Source organism: Nansenia antarctica, assembly GCF_963989245.1.
Source record: "Nansenia antarctica genome assembly, chromosome: 2".
In the NCBI taxonomy this organism is placed as follows: Eukaryota; Metazoa; Chordata; class Actinopteri; order Argentiniformes; family Microstomatidae; genus Nansenia; species Nansenia antarctica.
The window spans coordinates 21,522,655-21,537,631 of record NC_137675.1 but is presented as its reverse complement, the minus strand read 5'-3'; the positions used below and the strand labels follow the sequence as shown (position 1 = coordinate 21,537,631).

Here is a 14,977-nt window from a genome sequence, read left to right as displayed (position 1 = left end):
GTGTTGCTAATCAATCTGTAATGGATTGTAACATTTGAAGTAGTTTGTAGACTAGACGCAGCCTAGATGTATTCGACCAATCACAAAACAGTTTTGCAAGCGCGTCGCTTCGCGCTTGTGGGTGTGTCTAGCGCTGTGAAGGTCTGAAAAGCGGGCTATTTTTTTTATTTATTTTTTGGAGAAATCTGAATGGTGGCGGAGGAAATTCTATTGTGGCGGCCCGCCACGAATAAATGCATGTAGAGGAAACACTGATGTTTCTATGGTGCCTCTTACGTTCTATGTGTCTATGGTGCCTCTTATGTGACATGTTTCTATGGTGCCTCTTATGTGACATGTTTCTATGGTGCCTCTTACGTTCTATGTGTCTATGGTGCCTCTTATGTGACATGTGTCTATGGTGCCTCTTACGTTCTATGTTTCTATGGTGCCTCTTACGTTCTATGTGTCTATGGTGCCTCTTATGTGACATGTTTCTATGGTGCCTCTTACGTTCTATGTGTCTATGGTGCCTCTTACGTTCTATGTGTCTATGGTGCCTCTTACGTTCTATGTGTCTATGGTGCCTCTTACGTTCTATGTGTCTATGGTGCTCTATTTATTTCTTTTGGCCAGGTACGTTGAAGTCGGACAGTAGATTTAATTTGATTAAAAAGAAATCATCACAGGACACGCATGTGAAGAAAGTACTTGATTTTATAAAAGATATCCAGTCCATTCCACAAACAAAATCTATTGATTTTTATAGGAAAACATGCACCATTTAGATATCAATCTAATTTGATAAATGTAATCAGTTTAGCTCAACATTACTCAGTGATCTTATGACACTGACAGTGATTGCACTTGGGTCCATAAAGCGACCAATCAATCGCAATCATTCAATGACTGACAGGAGATATGACCAATCAGATGGCTGTGATTCAGACCACTGTGTTCTTTATGGCTCCCACTTGGTCTGATGACTGACAGTAATTGCACGTGGGTCCATAAAGACACCAATCAATTGCAATCATTCAATGATTGACAGGAGATATGACGAATCAGCTGGCTGGGAGTCAGACCACTGTGTTCCTTATGGCTCCCACCTGGTCTATCTGACACTCCACCACATCTCCTTTCTGAAACACACAGGGGAATTCTCCATTAGTCCTTACATATGCTGAAGTCTACATCAACCCATAAGCCCCATCTTAAACACCTGCATATTGATATGAAAGGGTCAGACAGATGTAAGCAATATGGAGGTACTAGAGCTAAAGTTTCTTCTTATAGGCTTAGTGGATATTTTTGTCAAATTGAATACACCATCTTTCAGATTTAGACATGGGGCAGTAGCTAGGTGTTGATTTGGTAGTCAACAGAAGACACTAGAAAAGATGTAACCACTACACCACGGGTAGTTTGCTGCAATCACCTTGAGGAAGACTGGTGGGTCCCGGAACACACCCACACCTGGAGGAGTACCGGTCAGAAACACATCACCTGGACTCAGCGTCACAAACCTAACAGGACACAAACACATAGTAGATGCATACAAGAAACACAGGTTGGGTTAAGCACACTTCAACAAACACTACTACTCTAGGCCCACCCAGATTGACAGCTGGCCCACCCAGTCAGATTCATAAAAATACATATTTTTTAATAATAAAATATTTTTAAAGTTTAATTTTCACTAACTAACTGTAATGTGAATAGTTTTGTCTTGGAAATGATTAAAAGTATGTATTAATACTAATAATATTCAACTTCCTCTCTTACGTTTACATGGCTTCCTCTTTTACGTTTACTCTGATTGTTCAGTTGACCTTGACCAGTTGTTCAGTGTGCGCGCTACGATGGCTAAACAGCTAACATTGACCCGCTTTCTTAAAAAGCCACGTCTGGAAGTCAGTGAAAATAATGAAAGTTTGGACCAGGCCTTGTCCAAAGACAGAGAGGAGGATTGTGATGAGATGTGTGCTGGCCCTGGGGATAAAGAGGGAGAAATGGCCACAGCTTCAACATCTAATGCTAACTTGAGCATACACGCTAAAGCTCCACCGAAGCGACCGACATTGCCACCGGCTTGTGAAGAGCTAACTGGTAGGACTACACTCGGATCTGTCAGCCATGGAGGAACCAGCCACTCAACCAAAGCTGGTAACATTCCCTACCACTGTAATAGATGGGAAATCGCGCTCCTTCAGTAGAAATTGGTACGAGAAGTTCAAGTGGATGGAATATATAGTAAAGAAAGAGACGCTATTTTTTGTAAAGTGTGTCGACATTTCCCAGAGGCGCACACGGAGTTCACTTTTATAAGAGATGGATACAACAATTGGAAACGTCTCCGGCAGGCCTGTGACAAACACGAGTCATCAATTTATTCAATTCAAAACCCAGACGACTCCGCCTTGTATAACCAACCGATAAGGTAGGCCATGGTTTCATATTTTAGTCTGGCCCACCGTGGCATACATTTATGATTGCAGGCACCCTCTGTGAGCGAGGGAGTTCTGAATTGTGACAGGCTACTGATTGGCTATTTCATTTGTGTTTGTATGATTACAGCCCGCTGTGCAGGGAGGCCTGCCACTAACCACCCTAACCACTAACCACTAATAAGCTCATAATTCATGTATTAATAAGAATAAATACATATAGAATTGTATTTCGTTATACTGTGTGTATTCGTTCATTTATTTGTTCATACATTCATTTATGTACCTATATATTTATTGTTAATTCTGTCAGACTTGGTCCTCCATAGTTGATGGTTATTGGTTAATTCATTGACTATTGCGTGCGCTTGAATGCCTTGCGTGTGTGTATTATAATAACTTGTTTGGCTGTCCGTTGCATTCTCTGGGTTTACTTTATTTATTTTCCGTTTCATGGTCTGCATAGTGATCTCCTCCAATCCCTGCGAATATTTTGCGTGTGTGCGTGCGTGCGTGTGCGTGTGTGTGCATGCGTGTTGGTCGTACCCAAATGTTTCGAGCACCCACGGGCAGAAACATAAATCGGCGCCTATGATCGCGAGCCCGGTTGTGTTCCATCCATCTGGCTGCTCATACATAGGTCTAAAACGTGCGGTGATGAGTTTCACTCAGGCCTACCCAGATTTTTCCAGGCCCACCCATCAGCCACTTTCTGTATCCGCCACTGCTACTCTGTTCCATTGCCTGTGTGGACTCAATTGTAAGATACCACCAGATGTCAAGATAGGGCATCATTATGATGTATTAAGCCAGCTCCATTAGTGTTACGAAGGTGACCTGTGTATGATAACCAACAGTCCTTACTGTGAGACCCAGGCTACCAGCTTCTCTGTCTTAAAGATCAATTGGTCTGTGTTGCTGCTTTGGACTGTTGCTCCGTTCACCAGACAGCGAACACCCAGTTTATGAGGGTCTGATTGACAACAAATACACAGAAAAACAGCCATGACTTTCTAATACATGATTAAAAGAGTACTATTCACAAACAATTACTCTTTCACAATATGTGCTCCTGTACTTTATCGCTGTCTTCTCTCACCGTTCACAGCAGCGGTGGTCACTAAGGCTGGACCAAGAGGGCAGAAGCTGTCAAAGGTTTTTCCCAGCAGCCACTGCTTCCCATTGCGTTTCATCTGCCAATCACGTGCGCTGACATCATTAGCCACTGTAAACCCAGCCACGTAGGAGAGAGCATCCTCTTCCTGAGAGAGAGTTTATGTTTGTGTGTGTATGTGTATATTATTGAGGGAGACATTTAGTTAAATATGGTAAAAATGTGTAATTAGTGTCATACATCATAGGCATCATACCTAGAGGGTTTATCAAACTCACCTTAATGTGTTTTCCTCTACGTCCAATCACAAAGGCTAGCTCCACTTCCCAATCCACTTCCTTCAATCAACAGAAACAGAGAAAATGGTTTATCAGCATCCAGAACAGCGACGCCTTCGCCCTCGTCTACGCCGTGGACGACCCCGAGTCCCTGGAGGCCGTCAAGAGCCTCCGCAACGAGATCCTGGAGGTCAAGGAGGACAAGTACACGCCCATCGTCGTCGTGGGCAACAAGTCGGACCGGGGGGGCGAGAGGCAGGTGGCGAGCGACGACGTCCTGTCGACCGTGGAGATGGACTGGAACAACAGCTTCCTGGAGGCTTCGGCCAAGGAGAACGCCAACGTGCTGGAGGTGAGAGGGAGGAGAGAGAGGGAGGAGAGAGAAGAGGAGGTGAGAGAAGAGGGAAGAGAGAAGAGGAGGAGAGAGAAGAGAGAGGGAGGAGAGAGAGGGAGGAGAGAGAAGAGGAGGAGAGAGAAGAGAGAGGGAGGAGAGAGAAGAGAGAGGGAGGAGAGAGAAGAGAGAGGGAGGAGAGAGGGGGAGGAGAGAGAAGAGAGAGGGAGGAGAGAGAGGGAGGAGAGAGAAGAGAGAGGGAGGAGAGAGGGGGAGGAGAGAGAAGAGAGAGGGAGGAGAGAGGAGAGAGAGGGAGGAGAGAGATGAGAGAGGGAGGAGAGAGAAGAGAGAGGGAGGAGAGAGAAGAGAGAGGGAGGAGAGAGCTCCTGCAGCAGACTAACCTGCCCAGCCGGCTGAGCCCGGCGCTGAGGCGGCGCAGGGAGACCTTCCCCAAAGACACGGGGATCAGGCCCCCGATGAACAAGACCAACAGCTGTCTCATCTCTTAATGGGACGGGTGGCGGGAGAAAGGAGGGGTGTGTGACGGTGACCCAGACAAGTGTTGCTTGATAGAAAGAGAGAGAGAGAGAGGGGGGGGGGGGAGAGATAGAGAGGCTATGAGAGAGAGACTTGACTACGGGGCTGTGGGACTGAAGTGATGGACAGGCAGGCAGTCTGCAGAGCTGGACTCAAGCTGAACTGAACACCCAAACACCTCTGACTTGTTCCACTCCGAGCCCAGTGACGGTGTTGATATGGGAAGAGACTGAGGAAAGAGGAGGTGAGAGAAGAGAGAAGAGAGAAGAGGAGGAGATTCAGATTCAGATTCAGATTCAGATAACGTTTATTGCCACTATGCATTACACATATAGGAATTTGCTTCGTCACCACAGCAAGTGCGTTTATACTTTTTTCACGTGTCAAAAAACAGGACAACACAACAACAACAACACAGGACAGACAACAGTGCATTGGATAGTGCGGTATAAAGTGCAGTGCAGAGTTTTTACAGTGAGTCCAGTGCATATTCAGTCCAGTGCATATTGGGGGCGGGGGGGAGGGGGGGAGGGGGAAGCCAGAGTCATTTATCAGCCTGGCGGCTGAGGGGTAGAAACTGAGCCTGTGGCGGGCCTTCAGTGCCTTAGGCAGCCGCAACCTTCTTCCAGAGGGAAGCAGGGTGAGGAGGCCGTGGCCGGGGTGGAAGGGGTCTGCCATGATCTTCCTTGCCCTCCTCAGAGCCCTGGTGTCATGCAGGGAGTTGAGGGAGGGCAAGGGACAGCCGATCACCCTCTCTGCTGAACGTAGCACCCGCTGCAACTTGGCCTTGTCCTTGGTCGTTGCAGCAGGGAACCAGGTGATGATGGAGTGGGTGAGGATGGACTCTATGATGGCCGTGTAAAACTGGACCATCATGGACCTCGGCAGCCTGAGTTTCCTCAGCTGCCGGAGGAAGAACATCCTCTTCTGGGCCTTCTTCGTGAGGGCCTCGGTGTTCTGCTCCCACTTTAGGTCCCGGGAGATGGTCATGCCTAGAAAGCGGCATGACTCCACGGAGGCCACCGGGGTACCTCCCAGCGTGATGGGAGGGGGCAGGGCTGCTTTCCTTCGGAAGTCCACCACCATCTCCACTGTTTTCAGAGCATTTAGCTCCAGATTGTTTAAACTGCACCAGCTCTGCAGCCCCTCGATCTCACCCCTGTAGGCAGATTCGTCCCCCCCGGAGATGAGGCCCACCAGGGTGGTGTCATCTGCAAACTTCAGGAGCTTGACCGAGGGGTGGCGGGAGACACAGCTGTTGGTGTAAAGGGAGAATAGTGCTGGAGACAGGACGCAGCCCTGCGGGGAGCCCGTGCTGGTGGACCTGGAGCTGGAAATGCTCTTCCCCAGCTTCACCCGCTGAGACCTGTCAGTCAGGAAGTCCGTGATCCACCTGCAGGTGGAGACCGGCACCTGCAGCAGGGATAGCTGGTGCTCCAGGATGTGTGGGAGGATCGTGTTGAAGGCCGAGCTGAAGTCCACGAACAGGATCCTGGCGTAGTTGCCTGCAGTGTCTAGGTGTTCTAGTACGTAGTGCAGAGCCATGTTCACGGCGTCCTCCGTGGATCTATTGGCTCTGTACGCGAACTGCAGGGGGTCCAGCACAGGATCCGTGATGAGCTTCAGGTAGGCCAGGACAAGGCGCTCCAGGACCTTCATGACGACAGAGGTCAGAGCGACGGGTCTGTAGTCGTTGAGGCCTGTGACCTTGGCCTTCTTGGGGACGGGGATGATGGTTGATGCCTTGAAGCACGCTGGGACGTGACACAGCTCCAGCGAGGCGTTGAAGATGTGGGTAAACACCGGGGCCAGCTGGTCGGCGCAGTGCTTCAGGACAGAGGGAGAGACGGAATCCGGACCAGCTGCCTTCCGGGGATTCTGCCTCTTAAACAGTCTGTTTACCTCTCGCACTGTGACAGAGGAGGAGAGAGAAGAGAGGGAGGAGAGAAGAGAGAGAGAGAAGAGGAGGTGAGAGAAGAGAGAAGAGGAGGAGAGAGAAGAGAGGGAGGAGAGAGAAGAGAGAGGGAGGAGAGAGAAGAGAGAGGGAGGAGAGAGAGAGGGAGGAGAGAGAAGAGAGAGGGAGGAGAGAGAGGGGGAGGAGAGAGAAGAGAGGGAGGAGAGAGAGGGAGGAGAGAAGAGAGAGGGAGGAGAGAGGGGGAGGAGAGAGAAGAGAGAGGGAGGAGAGAGAGAGGGGGAGGTGAGAGAAAAGAGAGGGAGGAGAGAGAAGAGAGAGGGAGGAGAGAGGGAGGAGAGAGAAGAGATGGAGGAGAGAGAAGAGAGAGGGAGGAGAGAGAAGAGAGAGGGAGGAGAGAGAAGAGAGAGGGAGGAGAGAGATGGAGGAGAGAAGAGAGAGGGAGGAGAGAGAGGGGGAGGAGAGAGAGAGAAGAGAGAAGAGAAAGGGAGGAGAGAAGAGGAGGAGAGAGAAGAGGAGGGCAGAGAAGAGGAGGAGAGAGAGAGGGAGGAGAGAGAAGAGAGAAGAGGAGGAGAGAGAAGAGAGAGAAGAGAGAAGAGGAGGAGAGAGAAGAGAGAGGAGAGAGAAGAGGAGGAGAGAGAAGAGAGAGGGAGGAGGTGTTGAAACCACTACATGCATTTAGAAATGCCACAGTTGACCTCATTTGTGTCTCTTACGGTTACCATAGCAACCTCGAACAACATGACCATAAAAGGAAACGTTTTGCCCTCAACTTCAAATGGACAGATTTACATACAGATTTACATATTCATACGTCTCACAGAACTAAAACTGCAGTCAATAAACTCCAGAGACCTCAAACTCCAACACACCCACCTCCACCTCCACCACCTCCACCACCTCCACCTCCACCACCTCCACCTCCACCACCTCCACCTCCACCTCCACCACCTCCACCACCTCCACCACCACCACCATCTCCACCTCCACCACCACCTCCACCACCTCCACCACCACCACCTCCGCACCTCCACCACCACCACCTCCACCACCACCTCCACCACCACCTCCACCTCCACCACCACCTCCACCACCACCACCACCTCCACCACCACAACCACCTCCACCACCTCCACCTCCACCACCACCACCTCCACCACCTCCACCTCCACCACCACCACCACCTCCACCACCACCTCCACTGCACATCGGGGTTTAACCCCACCGGACATCTTCCCCAAACTACTCACCCGTTCCACGGACATTCTGGATATGCTTGTGAGGGGGACCGCGTTTTTCGCCAGTGCTGTGAGGTGGATCAGGAGGCAGCGAGGTCGGAGAGCCGGCTGCTTGGTTCGCCTTCGGCGGAGAGGGACGCGACCACCACTATCGGGCATTTTTCTGAGCAACGTGAACTCCCTTTGCAATAAAATGGATGAACTCCGGTGTCTCGTTGCGAGGAACAGCGACTTCCACTCCTCGGCTGTCTTCGCGTTTACGGAGACCCATCTGTCGCCATCTGTTCCTGACGAGGCGGTGGAGCTAGAGGGATTCTCCGCGTTCCGGGCTGACAGAGACTTCGAGGCGGTGAGCAAGTCTAGGGGTGGGGGGTTACTGTTCTTTGTAAACGAGCGCTGGAGTTCCAAAGGTGACAGTGCTCCACAAACACTGTTCCACGGCTATAGAATCCCTATTCATCCTCTGTCGTCCATTCTATTCCCCCCGCGAGTTCAGCTCATTCATTCTCGCGTGTGTCTACATTCCACCTGATGCTGACGTCACCGCAGCAGTAGACACACTGGCAGAGCAATTGATGAGTGTGGAACGTAGTTACCCGGACAGTTTTGTTGTTGTTATCGGGGATTTTAACCAGGCTAATCTTAGCCGGGTGCTCCCCAAATACAGGCAGCAAGTCACGTGTCCCACCAGGGGGGTGAACACTCTGGACCATTGCTACTGTACAGCTCGACAAGCCTACCATTCTGTCCCCCGTGCCGCACTGAGCCACAGTGACCACATCCTCATACACCTGATCCCTCGCTACAGGCAGAGGTTAAAACTCTCTAAGCCTGTTGTACGGCGCTTCAGGGTGTGGTCCAGTGAGGCATGTGAGCGACTCTGCGCCTGGTTGGAGAGTGCAGGCTGTGACCAGGACTTGGTGGAGTGGGCGGGGCCAGAGGCTGGTAACAATCTGGATGTATACACAGACACTGTTACATCATTTATCAGCTTTGGCGAGGAGGTGTGTGTCCCCCTCCGCTCCAGGAAGTCTTTCAACAACGACAAGCCCTGGTTTTCATCCCAACTAAGGCGTCTGAGGTCAGAGAAGGAGGTGGCTAGGCGCAGTGGGGACGTGGACCGGGTCAAGCAGGCCAAGTACAGGTCCGCCAAAGCGGTGAAGGAGGCGAAGCATCGCTTTTCGGAGAAGCTGCAGCAACAGCTCTCTGAGGGGGATTCCGCCTCCGTCTGGAAAGGCCTAAAGACCATCACCAACTACAAACCCAAGTCCCCGCTGATGTCCGACAACCTCCCTCTCGCTAACGAGCTGAACGAGTTCTACTGTAGGTTTGAGAAAGAGAGGTTAGTAGATATACCCGGCACCTTTCTTTGATCTCGATTTCCTTTGATCTTTTATGGGGGGTCATAAATCATAAGGTATTGATCTTTTACAGAAGGGGGGTTTATTTGCCCCCGTTGAGGGTTTATTTGCCCCCGCCATTTGTTCAGAACACACCCCCTTTGGCTCGGGTGTGAATATGAGGGCTGGTCCAAAACGAATGTTGACGTAGGTGTTTAGGAGGAGTTGACTAGCAAGGGTTGAAATGTGTTTAAATAGCCTAGCTGTGTCTATCACTTAAATGTCAAAGACTCAACAATGGATACTTGTGATGATTTCGCATGCATGGAGTTCAATGACATCGGATCAGACGCCGAGGTCGATCGTCTGGGCTCCCTAGTGTTGGCACCGCGGAAGAGGAAGAAGCATTACCCTGATCAGACATTCGGACTTTTCATGAGATCACAGGCTGAAAATATCACCGGAGTTGTCAGTCTCAACGAGGGGCGTTCAGCCGGCTATTCCTTCAACAATGATGATAGGGTGGTGCAGATCTATGTGTTAGATGCCGGGGGAAAACACGATCAAACGACTCCTGTTGTGCCGTTCAGCGCAGGAGACTGGCGAATGCTACGTAACCATGTGATGCCTAAAATGTCTGGAGAAACGGACCCTCCCTGTCAAACATTGTGGATTGCTGACAACACTGAAATGACATACTATGTGTGTTTGAGCTGTATCCAGGACATTAACAATGGTTCTAAGTACAAACCGACTAATGCAATGAAAAATGTGGCGTTGTGTTACGGTGGTATTGGCAGAAATAGATACACATACAACATGGAATATGTCGCTATGTGGAGGCATCTTAAAATGTTGGTGACGTGGGATGAGTGGATCATTATGGAGAAAATAATGGCCGAGATAGACCAGATCTTTGAATGTTCGACTGTCAGGAAACTTGCATTACCCCGACGATTAGTTGGAGTTTGGTTAACAAGACTTTTAGAGCAGTTCATCGCCGTGTTCACACAGACGGGGGTGGTGTGTGTGTGTGTGTGTGTGTGTGTGTGTGTGTGTGTGTGTGTGTGTGTGTGTGGGCGGGCGTGTGTGTGTGTGGGACTGTTTACACTATGACATGTGATGATGATAATAAAACGTTTTAACATGAAGAACATTTATTCGTATGTCCTTATTTCATTACACATAGGAATTCGTTATTATATCATGTAAAACGAGTACTAGTAAGGCTGGGGCTCCGAGGTGTCACACAGAGCGTACCATGTGGAGTGGTGGGGTGTTGCGTGCCCAGACGTCTGTCTAAAATAATGTTTGGTTAATCAGTTTGTATGTGTTAATACGGCGATGTGGCGCCGTTGATAGGCAAGATTTCAAACAATACACCTGGCGCCGGAGCTTGGCTTTAGTCACAGCGTGAGTTCGCTCGGCGGATTATTTCCGTTTGTTTTCAAAGACTACAGACGCGCATAAAGGTGATGATTTTAACCCTCATTTAAAAAGGTTCACGAATGCTTCAATATGCATAATGACGTTCGGAGGGCGTCTGTTTAAATGGTATATAAGACAGCTCTTGATGCAGACACTTTCGTGAGAGAGAGAGAGAGAGAGCGAGTGCCAGTCGAATTCTTCTCTTCACTTCCGCGAGAGATAGAACTCAAATCCTGACGAATTCTCCACCATCGAGTGCATTCAGAGACCCCGAAATCGCCATGGAAGTTAATATGTAAGGTAAGGCCTTTAATGTGTAGTGTGTTCTGGTGGGTGTGTGGGGTTGGATTAATAATCAAATAATGTTTACACTATGTATACAAGTTATTACAATGAAAACAGCTGTGGAGGATTGGGGGTTTGTGTGTGTGTGTGTGTGTGTGTGTGTGTGTGTGTGTGTGTGTGTGTGTGTGTGTGTGTGGGTGTGGGTGGGGGGCGTGACTGTTTAATAATATGTGTGCATTTATATGCGTGTACACAGGCTTGATACAGGCATCCTAGACCTAGGCGATCGGCCTGAAAACGTTTGGGCCGGAATATTAGCTGCTCCAGAGACACTGCAAAACACTGCTCAATATGGCGATCCTGAGATGTGGACCCGCGACGACGTTGAATTCTCGGGCTCCTTAGACATTGTGGAGAGAGAATTGGCCGACGCTGAACTCAGTAGAGGCTTCTTAGACAATTTGGAGGGAGAACAGGACGTCGCTGATCCCCCCTATACACAGAGGTATGATGTTTGAAAGATTAACAGAAAAAGGAATGATTTTGAAACATGTGTGACAAAAGTATTTCTAACAATATGCTGAAAACTATCTATATCCATAGATTTCAACGAGTGATTGAGAGGGTCAACAACACACCCCAATCGTCAGACAGCGGACTGGACAGCCCTCCACACAACCCAGCTATCAGGCCTGCAGAAGTTCTAGTCGGAGGGGGGTTGAGGTCGACGCCATGCTTGTTGAATGTTGCTGATCATCGTCCCAGGTCTGAACCCTGTGTTGCAAAGATAACCCCGAACTCGTTTGGTCGTGTTGTGCTGAAGTCTGAAGAACATGAGCCCCCAAGAGGTAAGCCTACAGGACTCTTCCTGGTTCTAACAGTTAATTTGAGTTTTACGTACCACAGTAATTACATTTTTTACATTTACATTTAATGAGGAGACACCAATCAGCAGGATTTGCAGCAAAATGTGACATGAAATGCTACAGAAAATGCCACAGCCCATATCCAACTTTTTAGGCCTACTGTAGCCATATTACCCCTCCCCCTACCCCACCCCACAAAGAGAAAGTTTCTCACTCATAGGGGAATGACTGCTGTTTATCATTTAGCTGGGTTTAAACCTTGATTGTGAAGTGAATAATGATAGCAATAATGGTTATTTGATACTATAATACAAATATTATTGTCATGATCTTTTTCAGGATGTAAGAGAATATATGTGAGCGAATCAAAATCAGACTCAGGCGAGGAGGAGGCAGAAGCAGGTTTGAATACTGTTTTGGTCTGGAAAATGCGCTTTCTAAAATGGAGTGTCCTACCCAAGTTTTCATATAAGCATGTTGTTACTGGCCAGGGGTGTTCTCGGGGAGTGGGCTGATTTTCGAGAGATTCTTCATGCCTAATGTATACAGTATGAGCTGAATACACCTTTAATGTTTTGTTTTTAAGGTCCAGAAAAGAGGCGGGATAAAAGCTACAAGGTATGGAGTAGTGTGTGATCTTTTCAGTAATAAAACAAACTATTGGCTAAAATCCCTTAACATTTACACGATATGTCTGTTTTACCTATTATGTTTGAATGACAGAAAATAAAAATGTATTGTTAATTTATTTATTCCATCATCTCAGGAGAATTCATCTCCCTTTGAGTCCCCGTGCTCCTCCAACTCTTGGGTAACTGTTTTATCCTTTACTCACTTAACTTGTGTGAGAGAGTCAAGTGTCAAATGTACATATTGGTTTGATACTGCTTTGACAGAAGCCCTTCCCCCTTTTTGTGTTGTCCAGATAAGCATTGCAGATCTGAAGAGCTCTGGACTCTGCAGTAAAGCAATTAAAGGAAAAGTGATTAAAAAATCTCAGCTGATGCACGACACAAAGGAAAATAAAAAACTGGTTCGTTTCTACATGGGTCTGGCTGATGACACAACAAGTATCAAAGTTTGTGTATATGGGGATGAGAGATATGGAACCTTTCAAGAGGGGAGCTCTTATCTTCTACGTAGACGGCCTCAGTGAGGGTCGCGGTATGGTGATGCTCACACGAAGTGCCACGGTCTCAAAAACAAGACAAGTCAATGTTCCTCAGAGACTGGAAATGGAGGCAAGGATGCTCATTGAACCGCCCCAAGATCCAGTCTGCTCCATAGCTGATGCCAAGGCGTCACCAGATGGTTCTGAGATGAGCATTGAGGGAACTATAATTGCAGTGAGCTGCCATACCTTTTTCAAGACCTTCACATAACTATTTGTTCAGTGTTTCCTGGTTACCTATACCCTCTGTTTTTGCTCAGATGCCCCCAGTGAATAAAGTGAAGGTGAAATGGCAGAGGGCCAAGACTCCACAGCGCATTTTAACCTTACAGGACAAGACGGGTTCTATCGAGGTCTGTCTCTGGAATGAGAAGGCTCTCAGTTGTCGTGCATCCGTTGGAAATACAGTCAGGGTGACCAATGTGAAATCCAAAGGGTACCACAACATAATTTCTCTCAACTCAACTTACAAAACCAGGGTTGATACGGTGGGTAACTTTTGAACCATTATGCAGTGTCCCATTCCATCTATGCAATGCCATTTGGTGAACTGCTTTTTTCAGAGACTGCTTGCTATAGTTTGAGACGTAACCCTAAATCCTGAAGTGTGTGCTGTCTGTGTGTGTCTGTGTGTCTGTCTGGTGTCTGGTCTGTGTGTCTGTCTGTGTGTGTGTCTGTCTGTATATGTTTCTTTGTGTGTAGGTCCAAGCTGCTACCCTGGAGACTGTGAAGCTGTCTATACAAGGGATTCAAAAGTCCAGCAAGATGGAAGTGACTCTGTCGGCAGAGACGGATGGAAAACTGAAGACATTCACTGTGGCATCCAAGCTCCTGGCACAGGCCTGCGCTATTAAACTGGATGGAGCTTTCGAGGAGACACTCCTTGATATGTTGCCGGTCAACATAGAGGCAGACATAAAAGGGAATACGATTAAAACCCTAAACAAGATGTAACCAACCTGAATGATTCATGGTGGGTACCCTGAACATGTTGTGTCAGATGTCGACAAGCAAGCCTATGTGGATAATTATTACGCCAAGGAAGGGATAAGACTCGATCCTTCCAAAATAGTTTTAAATCAGGCCAGACGATCTATCAACAAACTACTCCTAAACAGCTTGTGGGGTAGATTCTCCATGAGAGAGAATCTCCCCAACACTGAATTGTTGAAGGATCCTGAAGATTTTGCTAGATACATATTTTCAGCCGATGTGGACTTGAAATACTTTGCATTCATATCTGACACAGTTGCATTGGTCCAGTGGGCTCATGCTGACGGGGCTTTATGGAATACAAAGGATATCAATGTCTTTCTAGGAGCTTTCACAACTGCACATGCTAGGCTCGAGTTGTATGATCTGATGTATAAACTGGATGACAGACTTTTGTATAGTGACACGGATTCGGTGATCTTTGTAACAAAGCCAGGTGATTGGGTCCCTCCACTAGGCCCATACTTGGGGGATTTAACTGACGAGATAGGGGGCGGTGACCATATTGTGGAGTTTTGTTCAGGGGGGCCTAAAACATATCGTTATCGAACTTTAAAGGGTGTTACATGCATGAAAGCTAAAGGTATTACCCTGAACGCTGAGAATTCTAAAGTTGTTAAACTAGACACTCTGGTGGAGCTCGTTGATCATTTCGTAGCCGACAGGAATAGCACAAGTCTTGTGTTGGCCCGCACTGAAAATATTGTACGTGTTAAGAAATCTTTAACAAATCATCATATAACGGTTGCCAGCAAGCATATATGTATACAATATTTTCAATGTGATGCGAGAGTAAAAACTCTGCATTAGCTAACAGCTCCTTAACAAAATAGGTTTTACCCGAGTTAGAAGGGCCCGACAACAGCAAGCTGAACGGATGCTGTAGTCTAAAATCAAAATCACTATTGACAAAATCGGACATGATTCAAAAACCATACGGTAAGGTTGTGTAGTCTTGCATTAAAACCCTTTTGTTGTAGACTATTCTAAACCTCTTGACAACAGTTGTGTTCTTCAATGTGAAAGATTTCTTAACACGTACAATATTTTCAGTGCGG

The 14,977-nt window shown here is 47.8% G+C and overlaps 2 protein-coding genes across 2 annotated transcripts; one reads left to right on the top strand and one right to left on the bottom strand.

Annotated features, from left to right (window-relative positions):
• Window positions 1-1,047: 1,047 nt before the first annotated feature.
• On the bottom strand, window positions 1,048-3,884 carry LOC308149951 (oxaloacetate tautomerase fahd2, mitochondrial-like; the record flags this gene model as incomplete). The annotated part of the gene is made up of 5 exons (XM_080522829.1): window positions 1,048-1,121; window positions 1,418-1,505; window positions 3,291-3,399; window positions 3,526-3,688; window positions 3,819-3,884. Coding segments are annotated over 5 exons (489 nt in total), but the record flags the coding sequence as incomplete, so codon positions are not given.
• A 1-nt stretch (window position 3,885) lies between these two features.
• LOC308149950 (GTP-binding protein Rhes-like) lies at window positions 3,886-4,658 on the top strand (the record flags this gene model as incomplete). The annotated part of the gene is made up of 2 exons (XM_080522828.1): window positions 3,886-4,170; window positions 4,521-4,658. Coding segments are annotated over 2 exons (423 nt in total), but the record flags the coding sequence as incomplete, so codon positions are not given.
• Window positions 4,659-14,977: the final 10,319 nt, after the last annotated feature.